At 48.5% G+C, this 12,253-nt stretch overlaps 1 protein-coding gene across 2 annotated transcripts in view; it reads left to right on the top strand.

Annotated features, from left to right (window-relative positions):
- Window positions 1-12,253, top strand: part of NAV2 (neuron navigator 2) — a 251,405-nt gene that overhangs the window by 134,279 nt on the left and 104,873 nt on the right. For both annotated transcript variants that reach the window (XM_080908845.1, XM_080908844.1), the window contains exon 12: window positions 3,119-3,241. In XM_080908845.1, coding sequence (XP_080764971.1) covers window positions 3,119-3,241 — 123 coding nt within the window. The remainder of the gene's footprint in view (window positions 1-3,118; window positions 3,242-12,253) is intronic.

Below are 12,253 nucleotides of genomic sequence, written 5' to 3'. Positions count from 1 at the left end.
GTTCCAGGTGGATATACCAGGGGCTGCTTCTGCAGAGAGCCAGGCGCTCACATGGGATTGGCTTTGCTGAGGCAGAAGCTAGAAACACATACAAGGAACAGCAGTGGCCCTGTGGATAAAGGCGCTTACTGCATAAAAGAGGGAAGTGGCTCCGTAGAGTAGTCCCCTGACCTCTGCACAGCATGTGTATTTCACTTACACACACACACACACACACACACACACACACCTGTGTGTCATAGTCATACATACACACTAATAAAATAATAAAAACTTGCAATTCTTCCTTTCACATTGTGTGTGTGGTGTCTGTGTGGGTGGGTGTGAGTGTAGGTCACAGATGATTGTCTGTCCCAACATGCCTCTCTCCCCTCAGCAGGGGTGAGGGGTGGAAGGTTGTTATCTTCTTGCCCAGACGCATGTCATTGCCCAGCCTGATGCATTGTCTCCCCAGCAATAAAAACCCAGCAGGGAATGCACACTGCTGAAATCAGTTTGTTTGTCCTTCGACAAGATCTCCCTGGTTGGAAAAAAAAAAGAAATTGTGTTTATCTAACGGGTAGGGTGGCTTTGCTGAGATCAAGATTAACTGCCCTGGTTAATGGGACGTGAGGTTGTGCTATGAAGAGCTCCCTCACTCTCTTGGCAAGGGCATTTTCTAAATGCTCAGCCCGCAGTAGACTCTGCGCCATTGGTGGAGGTGTTTGCCCCTCTTGCTACTTGGATACAAGTCATCCTCTCCGAACTACCCTGGCTTGCTACATCTGGTACACAGACAGAAAGACAGAGAGACGGACCCTGGGTACAGTGACAGGCAGACATCAATCCGTCTGCCCTGCTCGGCATCTTAGGTGCTGAGTTTGCTGACATTTAAGCTGGCAGGACGCCCGAGATCAGCGCGGCCACAGTGCGTGTCTGCGGAGCCCTCCGTAGCTGTTAGTCTGTCCTTCATTCCTCATACGATCACTTAGCCAAGCAAAGAAATATTTAATACGCGTATAGAGATGGAATGAGCTAGGGAACTGGATCCGAACAGAATAATAGACCCCAAATTCAAGAAGCGCACCATCCCCTGAGAGAAAGGCTTTAAAAGGCGGTTGTGCGAATGATGGTTTAATGATGGCTACTATCGTTTTTTTCTTTTAGTTTTCACCAATATGTAATCCACGTGCTATAAAACATACCATTTTAAAGTGTACAATTTAGTGGAATTTCGAAGATTGCTTTTTTTTTTTTTTTTAATTGTACTGTTGGGTGAAAAGTTCAGTCTGTTCTTTCTTGTCGGCACAACCAGAAACACTCGGTTTGATTGACTAGATGAAGAGATTTATGTAAGGGCTGGAGGGATTGCTAAGTGGTTAGAGCACTGGCTGTCCTTCCAGAGGTCCTGAGATCAATTCCCAGCAACCACACAGTGGCTCACAACCATCTGTAACAGGATCGGATGCTCTCTTCTGGAGTGTCTGATGACAGCTACAGTGTACTCATATAAATAAACCTTAAACCTTCTTTAGTGTGTGTGTGTGTGTGTGTGTGTATGTGTGTGTGTGTGTGTGTGTATGTGTGTAGTGTGTGTGTGTCCTGTGAGTCCTTTAGTGTATGTTTATGAGTAGCGTGTCAATGTGTATGTAGTATGAGTAGTGTGTGTACTAGGGTGTATATGTGTAGTGTGTAGTATGTCAATATGTAGCATGCATGTATGTGCATGCTCACACAAGTGTGTATGTATATGTATGTGCATGTATATATATGGAGTATGTATATATGCATGTGTGTGTATATATGTATGTAGTATGTGTATATGTAGTGTATATATAAGTATATAGTGTTGTAGTATGTGTATATGTAGTGTGTATGTAGGTGTGTATGTGTGTGATGTGTGTGTATGTATGTGTGTAGGTATGTAGGGTCTCTGTGTGTACATGTGAGAGAGACCATGTGTGTACGTGTGTTGACTACTCTCACACAAGGTGGCTCCATGGAAGGCTTCTTCTCTGCCCCTTTCTTGGCTTTTCTAACTCTGCCAAAAAGCTCAGTAACTCACAATTCTGTTCTCCCAAAATACCTGAAGCAGGTGTCAGCCAGAGTCGGACAACACTCCATACGTGTAGGTGGAAATGCACTTGTAGGAAACCTCCCATGATTCAGCTCAGCCAGCTTTGTCTAGCACAGTGACTTCCGGGGCTCTGAGCTCCATGCTACTAGACTTGAAATACAGAAGTCTTACTTTTTCGGAAACCTAGCCAATGATCTAGTGGGGCCCACACAGGATCAAAATGATGAAGTTCAGCACCGGGCTCTGCCTCAATTTACCGTTGCTACCAATTCTCCTTGGAAAACGAGGAGGCCCACCACCCAGTCCCTGCGTGGGAGTATGGGAGAGGCCTGGGGAACATGAGGCGCAGTTGCTCTATGCTTGAGCAACTTCAGGCTAGTGACTGTGCTCACAGGGACTCTGGTTGACAGCTTTTAAGCCATCTATCCAGAAGGCTCTGGGGTTCTTCCTCCCCAAAGCACACTTAGTCCAACAGAAGATGGCCTCGCAGCATCACCAAGAGTAGATGAGTGTTACTCACGGCGTCTTGTGGGAAACCTCTGACGACATCGGTGTCGAAGGCGGAAACCGGACACTGCTCATACGTTAACCATAGCAGCTGCTAAGCCCGCCACTCACGTGGTCTTTCCCTATCCTCCATCTTTTCCTGCCTCCTCCCTCAAAGCTTGCCTGCTTTCTCCAGTCTGAGCCATTGCCGCACACAGTGTGCTCAGGACCCGTCAGCTCTGTTTACATGACATTGATACATAGAGCCCCTGCTTGCATAATTGCTGACATTCAGAAGCTGGTCATGAATACATCTGACAGCTGAGTTTTATCCACCGGTTCCTTCTGCTTCATAGACTCCCATGAGTTTGCATTCATTAAGCCTCACATGCTCTCCCCGCCCCACAAGATCCTAGGCTGAATCAGCAGCCGGATTTTCCGTACTGGCAGAGCCTTGGGGAATCTTTCCTGCCCCAACTAAGAGCACGAGGCAGCCATGCGGGGTTTCTGGGTACAATGACAAGACGGTGTGAGCTGCTTTTGACCATATCCGCCTACCATCCTTGTCTTTCACAGGTACATGACCGATGGTGGACTTGGGCTTCACACTCGTCGCCTGAACCGGCTTCCCGACGGGATGGCTGTGGTGAGAGAGACCCTACAACGAAATACCTCCCTGGGCCTCGGAGATGCTGACAGGTAGGCGTGCTGCACTCGGATTTAGCCACTCGCTGAAGCCATTTGAGTGACCTACGGTATGCTGGCCATGATATGAGGGTAGTGGATGGGTGTGTTCTTCAGCCCCAGGAAAAAGCAGGGCAGCCCTGAAGTTGTTCCTGCACTAAGCTGCCCAAAAAGGGCTGCTGAATCCCGGGTCTTGCTCGCATACAGTTATGGTGTGTGTAGCTGGCGATAATGCGGAGAGTGAAACCCAGAGCCTCAAGGATGTCACTGAAGCTCTCTAGCACTGAACAACAGCCTCAGCTCTAGGCTGGCACTTCTGACAGCAAGGGTCCAAGCCTGGGCAGTCCGGTTGCTGTTTTGACTGTTACTCAAACTCGGCCTGCAGGCCCCAGGGACCTGCCTCACTTCCTCTCTCATGACTTAGCTTTCCAGGCGTTGCACCCTGAGATACCCAGAAGGTCTGTACGCAGAGTGCCGTCCAGGCCCTGCCGCCCAGAGCTAGTGACAAAGCTTAGGGCACGCATTCAACCGGCACACAGGAAAGAGCTGACATTAGTGACCTTAGTCACCACCACTGTCAGAGACAAAAAGAACCCGTGTCCACCCTACCCTGAGGAACAGATGTTTGGTCTCCAGGTTTCCAGCCCTGACTCTAACATAAACCGAGCCCCAGACCTTGAGTGATCCATGAGAGGATGCTGTAACTTGCCATCTCTGGATGCCTTTCTGGCTCTCGGCGTACAGTACGGGTACTCTTTAGTGATCTCACTGTTCTGGCTCACCCGACCTCCTTCCACATCTGGGGGCTTGAGCTGTATCAGGGAACTGGGAGATGAGTGATTTGAAGTTGCTGTGTACTTTTAGGCTGCTGCACTCCGATTTTGCAAAGGCCACGTTGTAAGGTAGGGGTGGCTTTCCTGCTGTTCTCTTGGCAGGTGAGGGGCTGGAAGGATGATCCTGTGGTTAGAGCACTTGCTCTTCTTTCAGAGGAGTTTGGGTGTGATAATCCACATTGGGAAGCTCACGAATCCCCTATAACACACACACACACACACACACACACACACACAAAATGAGGGGTTGGGGAGAAAGAAGATGAGGGCGGGCAGACAGGGCTTGATCATACAATATATACGTGGAGGTGTTTTATCTGTATGTATGTGCACGCAGTACCTCCAGTGGCCAGAGGAGGGCATTAGAGTTCCTGGAACTGGAATTACGAGGTTATAAGCTGCTGTGAGAGTGATGGAAATCAAACAGTGGTCCTCTAGAAGAGCAGCCAGTGCTCTTAAATGCTTGGGAGCCATCTCCCAAGCCCTGAGAGCTCACTTCTTAAGGCTTAAACACTGCAGATAAATCTGTATCATGAACAGCACCAGAGGAAAATATTCAGTACCTGCCACATTCTCACTGGTAATGTCATAATTTGTCAAATTACCCTGCTTGTTTCTATCCTGTCACAGTTGATCAGTCGGCCTGTTCCCAGGCCTTATGAGGTCAGTCTCCCCTTGTAGTAGAAGCCTCTGGGATGGCCTTTTACCTAATGAGATTGTCATGGAGAGCAGCTGGGCCTCATGCTGCTGCTTGGAGACTCGAGGGCTGAGACTGGAAAGACTTTTCTCATTGCAGCCCCAAAGAAATAGCAGCATCTATCTTCCGGTCCTCCCCAGGCCTGAGTGGTCTGCTGTGAGAGCATCTAAGGAATTAGTAGACAGTTAGCCAAGGTTTTAAGAAAGAACCCGAACCCAGGGGGCTTCTTTAAAAAAAAAAAACAAATAAATAAAAATTTTTAAAAATTTAGAAAAGGACTTAATGATACAAATGTCTCCCTGTTTTATATAAGTTCTAGGTAACTAGCAAGGATATATTTGTATCCTTGTAGAGTGTGCCAAGTAGCTCCAAAGCTATAATGAATAGACCCTGGTAGTGGTAAAGCTACTCTGCCCGATAAGTGGAAAGAACTGTTTTATTTCTTTATGAATATTTGTGCAGTGTACATGCTCAGGGGCATAATATGCATGTGTGCATGCATGGGGAAGCTCAGGAACATCACGTATTGAGTGGTCCTCTGCTCGGCCCAGCAGAGGACGTCAGGAATCTGTCTCTGGTACTCTCTCTCTATGTCTTTGGGGCAGGGTCTCCGCCTGAACCTGGGCCTCTGGTTTCCTCAGCTAGGCTGGCAAACCCCAGAGCTCTTTGCCTCTTTGCTGAGTGTTTGATCCAAACTTCAATCCCCATGATTTCACAGCAAGCGCTCGTAACTGTTGAGGTAGCTGTGCAGTCCCTTTTTTGTTTTATTGTGGGACTGAATTTCTCATTGGCAAGTGCGCTGGGCTGATGAGCTGCAAGCCCCACAGACCCTCCTGTCTGTACCTCCCTGCACATGCGACATGACCTTCAGGGATCAAACTCGGGTCCTGACACTTGCAAGGCAAGCTCCTTCCTGACTGAGCTAATTCTCCAGTCCTTCATAGATGTCTTTAGAGTGTTCTCTGAAATACCGCTTCCTCCGGCCCCAAGCTAGGTGAATGTCTCACAAAGGTGGTGATAGGGAACTATTCCTGTATAATATTTATATTTTAATTTAGATGCTTTGGGGCACTTACAGCTAGCACATCAAACCCGTGATTCTACAAACTCTGTTTATGCTTTTATGCTAAGAACTGCGTAGCTTCGATATATCAAGGGAGTACGCTACAGATGGCGAATATGCAAATCGGCTGTGGCTGTGCCCCCCCCAACCCCCCTTGAAAATGTGTTCTTTAAGCAATTTAAAGCCACCAGAATCCTTCCCTTACAACCTGAAAAACAAAGGCCTAAGAACTGAGATAATTTCTAGGAAGTTTTCTGTAGAGAGAGATCTGAGTCCTTGCTTACAGTCCCACTCATAAGCAGCCGGCCACAGGAAGCTGTTGAGGGAACGGGAAATGATCTAGACATTAGCCCCATTAGTTCTCAGCCAGGGAGAGGTGGCTCACAAAGAGCAAAGTACCCCGGGCTTAGGAATGTCACCAGCATAGGTAGCCACAGCTGCTTCAGAGCCTGTACCAGGACGCTGAGACCCCGGACAGACAGACATGGGTATTTGCTGCATGGCCTGAGTATGTCATTTTCTTAGGGTTATTAAAGGTCACCTACAGGAATCCCTGTCTTCAGAGGCCAGGGAGATAGAAACTCTGTTATCGGCCAGTCCCGAGAAATAAATTCAAAACGCCAAGTCCCTTCATCTCCTGTCACTCACTCTTCAGGGCTGTCACCCTGGATCCCCGTCCCCTTTCTGATAGCAATAGCGGCGGCTGGCAGCTGCATCTAGCCAGCTGTGGAGGGAGGACAGCCTGAAGCAGATGGAGGCAGCTCAGGACTCAGAGTAGGTCTGGGAGAGCAGAATGTAGACCAGTTTAGGAGGGGAAACGAGACAGTTTCTGCCTGCAGCCCTGTGTTGGGAATGAACATGTCAGGAATCCTTGGATTCTGGGGACTCAGCTGCTCTATAAGCAGAGAGAGCTCAGTAGAAAGTTGCTACTAGTGAACCCCTTTCTTGGATTCCCCAAAGGGCCTCTGTGTGCAGGATCTTGGCGATACTTATGAATCAGCAGGCTAGGGGCCATTAGACTGATGTTCCTCCTCGCTGGCACTTCTAGGTCACGTTGTGTTGGGACAACAGGAGTTGGGCTCAATGTATGTCTTAGATCAGGCTAGGAAATGAAGTAGAAAGGGGAGGGGTCTTTTGTTATTGTTGCCCCTCCCCCTTCACATTATGAGTGTCTTTTCACTCCCCAGATGGTATCCGAATCAGTAAAGCTTTGAGATTCCTTCTTTTAAAAAAAAAAATCACACGGGATACATGTAGGCCTCTCAGCCTGTACTTGGCCCCTGACCCTGGCCTTCAAAGCCAGCCCTGTTCCTACTTGAACTGGGAGGCTGCTGTGGTGGCAAGTCCCCAGGGTGAGAGGGGCCACCTGCTAAGGAGCAACCTGCAAGTCTAGGCTCTCCCCAGTCCAGTCTCGGGGCTCCCCCCAAGAGCCCTCACGCTGCCAGGCTGCATGACACACGCAGAGCAAAGCAGCCGTTCTGTCCTCAGCAGCACATTCATCTGCCCGGCTTAGGCCATGTCCTCCTCACAGGTTCAGAGTCGGGACGCTGGGAATTCTGACTGCACTCCATGGCCCTGGTGAGAGGAAGAGTTTGTTTCAAAGTCTGACAGTGCAGCATTTTTAGTGACCTAGGAAATTCAGGGCTACCGGGATCTGCAAAGACTCAGGTCATCCAGAAACGTAACCTTTCTCGGTCTTGGCGAACAGCTGTACTGGCCATTTTCTGAGACAGAGTATTACCATGTAGTTCTGCCTAGCCTGGAACTCGCTGTGTAGATGAGGCTAACCTAAGGGCACAGTTGTGGCTGGTGGGAAGCAGCTGGGGACAGGCTATGTCTTCAAGAGCAAGCATCTAGAGGCCCACTTTCGGTGCGAGCGCATCCTAACGAATGCATCAATGAGGCCAGTGAGCTGCCCTCCAGTTTCCTCTCTACAGCAGCACCAAGTCTCAACACAGGAGCTTTCGGGGCTCAGTTTCATATTCAGTCCATGACAGGAGGCTCTCTACCTAGAACATGCAGAGCCTCTCCCTCTCTGGAGCCCCTTCCCCTCCCTCCTCCCACTCTCTCCTCCTACCCCCTCCTCCCCACCGTCCACCTCTCATTCTTCCTTCTCATTTTGAGAGCCAAGTAATGTCTACTATGCTCAAGAATACTATTTTGTTCTGTGCCCTGCACATAAGGCCTCTGCCCATTCCCTATAGATAGATGCAGCTTCGCCCTTCCTCATGGCTCCGCCCATCCCTTCTATGCCCCGCCCCCTTTCTCTCCCCTCCTCTGCATCCAGAAACAAAGTGGGAGAGAGTGAAAGTCCCCTTTTCAAGCCCATAAAAGGGGCCTGGGAGGCAAATCTCTATTTCCGTTGTAGCAGGGTGATAATTACCACACTGGCCTTCCTGGAGGGCCCTAGTCTGCCCCTGCCATGGCTTCCTTTTTAAGCAAGAGGCCGATCCTGTGGGCAGAGGCCACCTGGGTTGAGCAGGGGGTGGGTGATGACAGGAAGCTAACCATCTGCACCTTAAACCTCAGAGGAATTCTCCAGAGGGTTGTAAAAGGCTGGAAACCCACAGTCTGCCAAGCGCGGAGCATCGCTTCCCAGATCGTGTTCCCACGTACAAAGGAAGGGCAAAGATACTGTGAGACACTTCACTCCCTGACGCACAGCCTGTGGGGGCTGGACAGCTTAGCCATGACCCCGAGAGATGCCTTTTCGCTTTTTGCTAACACTTGTTGTAAGATAAGTTCTATGAGGGCTGAAGAGATCACTCAGACGTTAAGAGCACTGGCTGCTCTTGCAGAGGACTTTCCGTTCCCAGCACCCATGTGGAGGCTAACGACTGTCTGTAAATCCAGTTCCAGGGGATCTGATGCCCTGTGCCAGACTCCAAGGATGCTGGGCATGAACTTACTGCACAGACACACATGCAGGCAAATGCTCATGTATGTAAAACTCAGATAATTTGAGCGCTTGAGGTTGGGATAGATAGCTGTCTCATATCAGAAGCCGGAATGAGGGACCCAAGAGAAAAGGCAGATGTCCTCTGTTCTTAATCCCCACCAACCCAAAGCCTAGGCCCCAAAGCCCAATCAGAGTGTGCCCCATGGGAGAAAGTAACATCCTGTGACCAAATCCAGGGAAAAGACTAAGTCCAGGCATTTTGGGAAGTCCTGGTATCAGTTAGGGTAGGGTAGGTTATGCTGTGTAAGAAACAACTACATGTGGAAATATAAGCTAAATAAACCCTTCCCTCCTCGTGTTGCTTTTGGTCATGGTGTTTCTTCACAGCCATAGTAACCGTTACTAAGAGTGCAGGCACCCCCTAGCCTCTGTGTACTGTGGTCAGAACAACTTTGTGGAGGCAGCCTTTTCCTTCCGCTTTGTATGGATTCCAGGGATCAGTGTCAGGTGGTCTGCCTTACATGGTGCTCTTAGCTGCTGAGCCATCTTGTCGACCCTGAAGAATCTTTGTAACCATCATTGCCAGAATAAGAAAGTGAGCAAACTTCCTGTTATTTTTTAAAACAACAGCACACACCCACAGTAGGACCACAGCGCACACACATGGTCACACATCTCTCCAGCACTTGGTGTCATGGCTTGACTATAAACTTCTTGCACACAAGGATTATATCCTCCTCATCTCTAAACTCCAAGGATCCGGTGTATAGTAAGTGCTCAATAGATGTTAAGCTACCAACTTTTCTATGTTGTCAGACCCTTAATATGCAGCCGACACGTACTATGGGGCAGCTACTGTGTTCCTCATACACCTGAGGACTTTCCTCCGGACAGAGAAACCACAAAGTTCCTGTCGGTCACATAACCGAAACAAACACATGGTTGAGCAACGTATTGGGTCATGCAGGATTGGTCCCAATGATGGGAGATATAGAGATATAGAGTCTGGGGTGTCACCCCTGTGCAGGACAGCGGAAGTCACTCTGTGCTTTCTCCTCTCCTGGCACACATACGGTGGCTCTGTATTTCCCTTCAAATGGAAGTGGAGCCAGATGACCTCCTTTTGTCAGCATGGCCGTCCTAGCCAGAGGCTGTGAGAGACGTGTGGCTCACCACCTTGCCATTTCCTCCTCGTGGAAATGATCAATCCTCAGTCTGAATAAAAGTCCTCTGGCTCCGTGGTTCCCAGGAAGAACAAGGAACAGCATGACCTTCACCAGGGTCGACACTCTTAGTAACGGTTACTATGCCTGCAAAGAAACACCATGACCAAAGGCAACATGAGGAGGGAAGGGTTTATCTGGGCTCTACTTCCACATCACTGTTCATCTTCGAAGGAAGTCAGGATAGGAACTCAAATGGGACAGGAACCTGGAGGCAGGAGCCGATGCAGAGGCCATGGAGGGGTGCTGCTTAGTGACTCGCTCCTCATGGTTTTCTCAGCCTGCTTCCTTAATAGAACTCAAGACCACCAGCCCTGTGGTATCCCCACTCAGAATCGGTTGGGCCCTCTGCATTTATCACTGAGAAAAATGCCTTACAAGCTTGCCTAAAGCAGGATCTTATGGAGGCATTTTCTCAGTTGGGGCTCCCTCCTCTTGATGACTCTAGCTTGTGCCGAGTATACATGAAAGTAGCCGGCACACACCTCACATATGCACATCACACACTAGAATGAAAACAGTGACCTTTTGGGTGGACTAGGGAGATGGTTTGGTGAGTGGGTTGAGTGGCTGTTGCACAGGCTGGAGGACCTGGATCTAGATGTATAGACTCAGTAAACCCAGGCACAATAGTGCAGTCTGAAATCCCAGCGCTGAGACAGGAGGATCCTGAAAGCTTACCACACATACACCTAGACTGCAATATGCAATAGTATTCAAGGCGTCCTGTCTCAAAGGAGGGAGAGGGGGAAGGCAAGACAGAACATAGGAGGCTGACCCCTGATCTCCATACAGCATCCTTGGCACACATGTGCTCTTATGTGCACACAGATGTGCATGAGTACACACAGAGATAAACAGAATATTTCTTAGAAACTTTACCTAAGAATCAAGTAGGATGGTGTTGCAGTTGGAATGTAAAGTGAATAACTATTAATTAATTAGCTAATTAATTAATTGATTGAAAAAAGAGTCAAGTAGGCCTACTTACTTCCTCGTACATGTGAATTTTTTTTTTACTTTTTAATATCCTTTGCTGTGTTTATGCATATGTGTTTATATGCATATTTTTTTCTTTGAGACAAATCCTCATATAGCCTGGTCTGGCCTGGAACTCACTATACAGCTGAGAAAGTTTTTGAACTCATGACCCTCCTGCCTCTACCTCCCCAGTTCTGGGATTGCAAGCACATGTTACCCCCCTTAGCTCCCCTCCGGCACTTTAGAAAGCAGCCTTGCTGTCTGTTTCTAACAGGAAAGCTCTGGTTTTAACTAACCTGGTATGTGAGGTGACCCTTGTACAGGCCTCTGCAGAGCATTTCTGGTTTCTGTGTGACCCCTGTCTTGGTCCGTTGCTCATCTATGACATCCAGACAGGTTGATCCAAGGTTACTTTGGGCATAAACACCTTTTCTCAAGACTGCCTCTCCTGTCCACCCACATCACATGGGGCCTTCTGGTGCCAAGGTTCTGTGTGTTCAGAGCCTTCAGTGCTGGGCCGCCCGCTTCGCCAGCAAGGAAGTTGGATAGCAACTACTCATTGTGGCCTCTGGAGAGCAAAGTGGTCCCTGTGGAGCCTTGGAGATCATGAACCCTAAGGAACTTGGGGAAAAGCCTAGCTTATCTCTTTGATGTTAGTTTTGATTTAGTCCACACACTAAGCAAACCAGGGACCAGGAGATTTGGCTCTGCTCCCATTGAATCTTTAACAAACCTCCCCTTGATGCGTCCCCATTTCTTTACCTGCAAACAGACCCTCTGATGTTTAAAGTCTTCTGGCTTCTGCTAGCCTGTGCTTTTGACGTCAAATTGGCAAGCGATTTCCGAAAAGAGCTCATCCCCCACAGAGGGGGACTCCACGGGCTCATTTGCTGATAGTCATGATCACACACGTGTCAGGTAGGAGCCAGGTTCTCCACTGGGATGAGCGTAGATGTGAGCCATTCTGTAGCTACCTTGGTGACCTCTGTCACCCAGTGTCTGCAGCAGCAGCTTTGAGGAAGTTCGAGACACAGGGTACACAAGAAGGCCTGTGTGTGACTGAACCACAAGAGTGAGGCCCTTCAAGGGAAGGACACCAGTGGTCTTTGGACATTTCTGAAACTTTGGAATAATAATAAATAATAATAATAATAATAATAATAATACCAACTGTCAAACCTTGTAGCAGCTTTTATTTCAGGAAGAGCTAAGAGATGAAGCTCATAGGGTTAGTCTTCTTTTCTTTTTAAGTAATTCATTTTTATATTTATTTATTTTTATGTATATGAGTACACTGTAGCTGTCCCCAGACACACCAGAAGAGAGCATCA

The sequence above is a fragment of the Micromys minutus genome (assembly GCF_963924665.1).
Source record: "Micromys minutus genome assembly, chromosome: 32".
NCBI classification, from domain to species: domain Eukaryota; kingdom Metazoa; phylum Chordata; class Mammalia; order Rodentia; family Muridae; genus Micromys; species Micromys minutus.
This window is presented reverse-complemented; position numbering and strand designations above follow the sequence as displayed.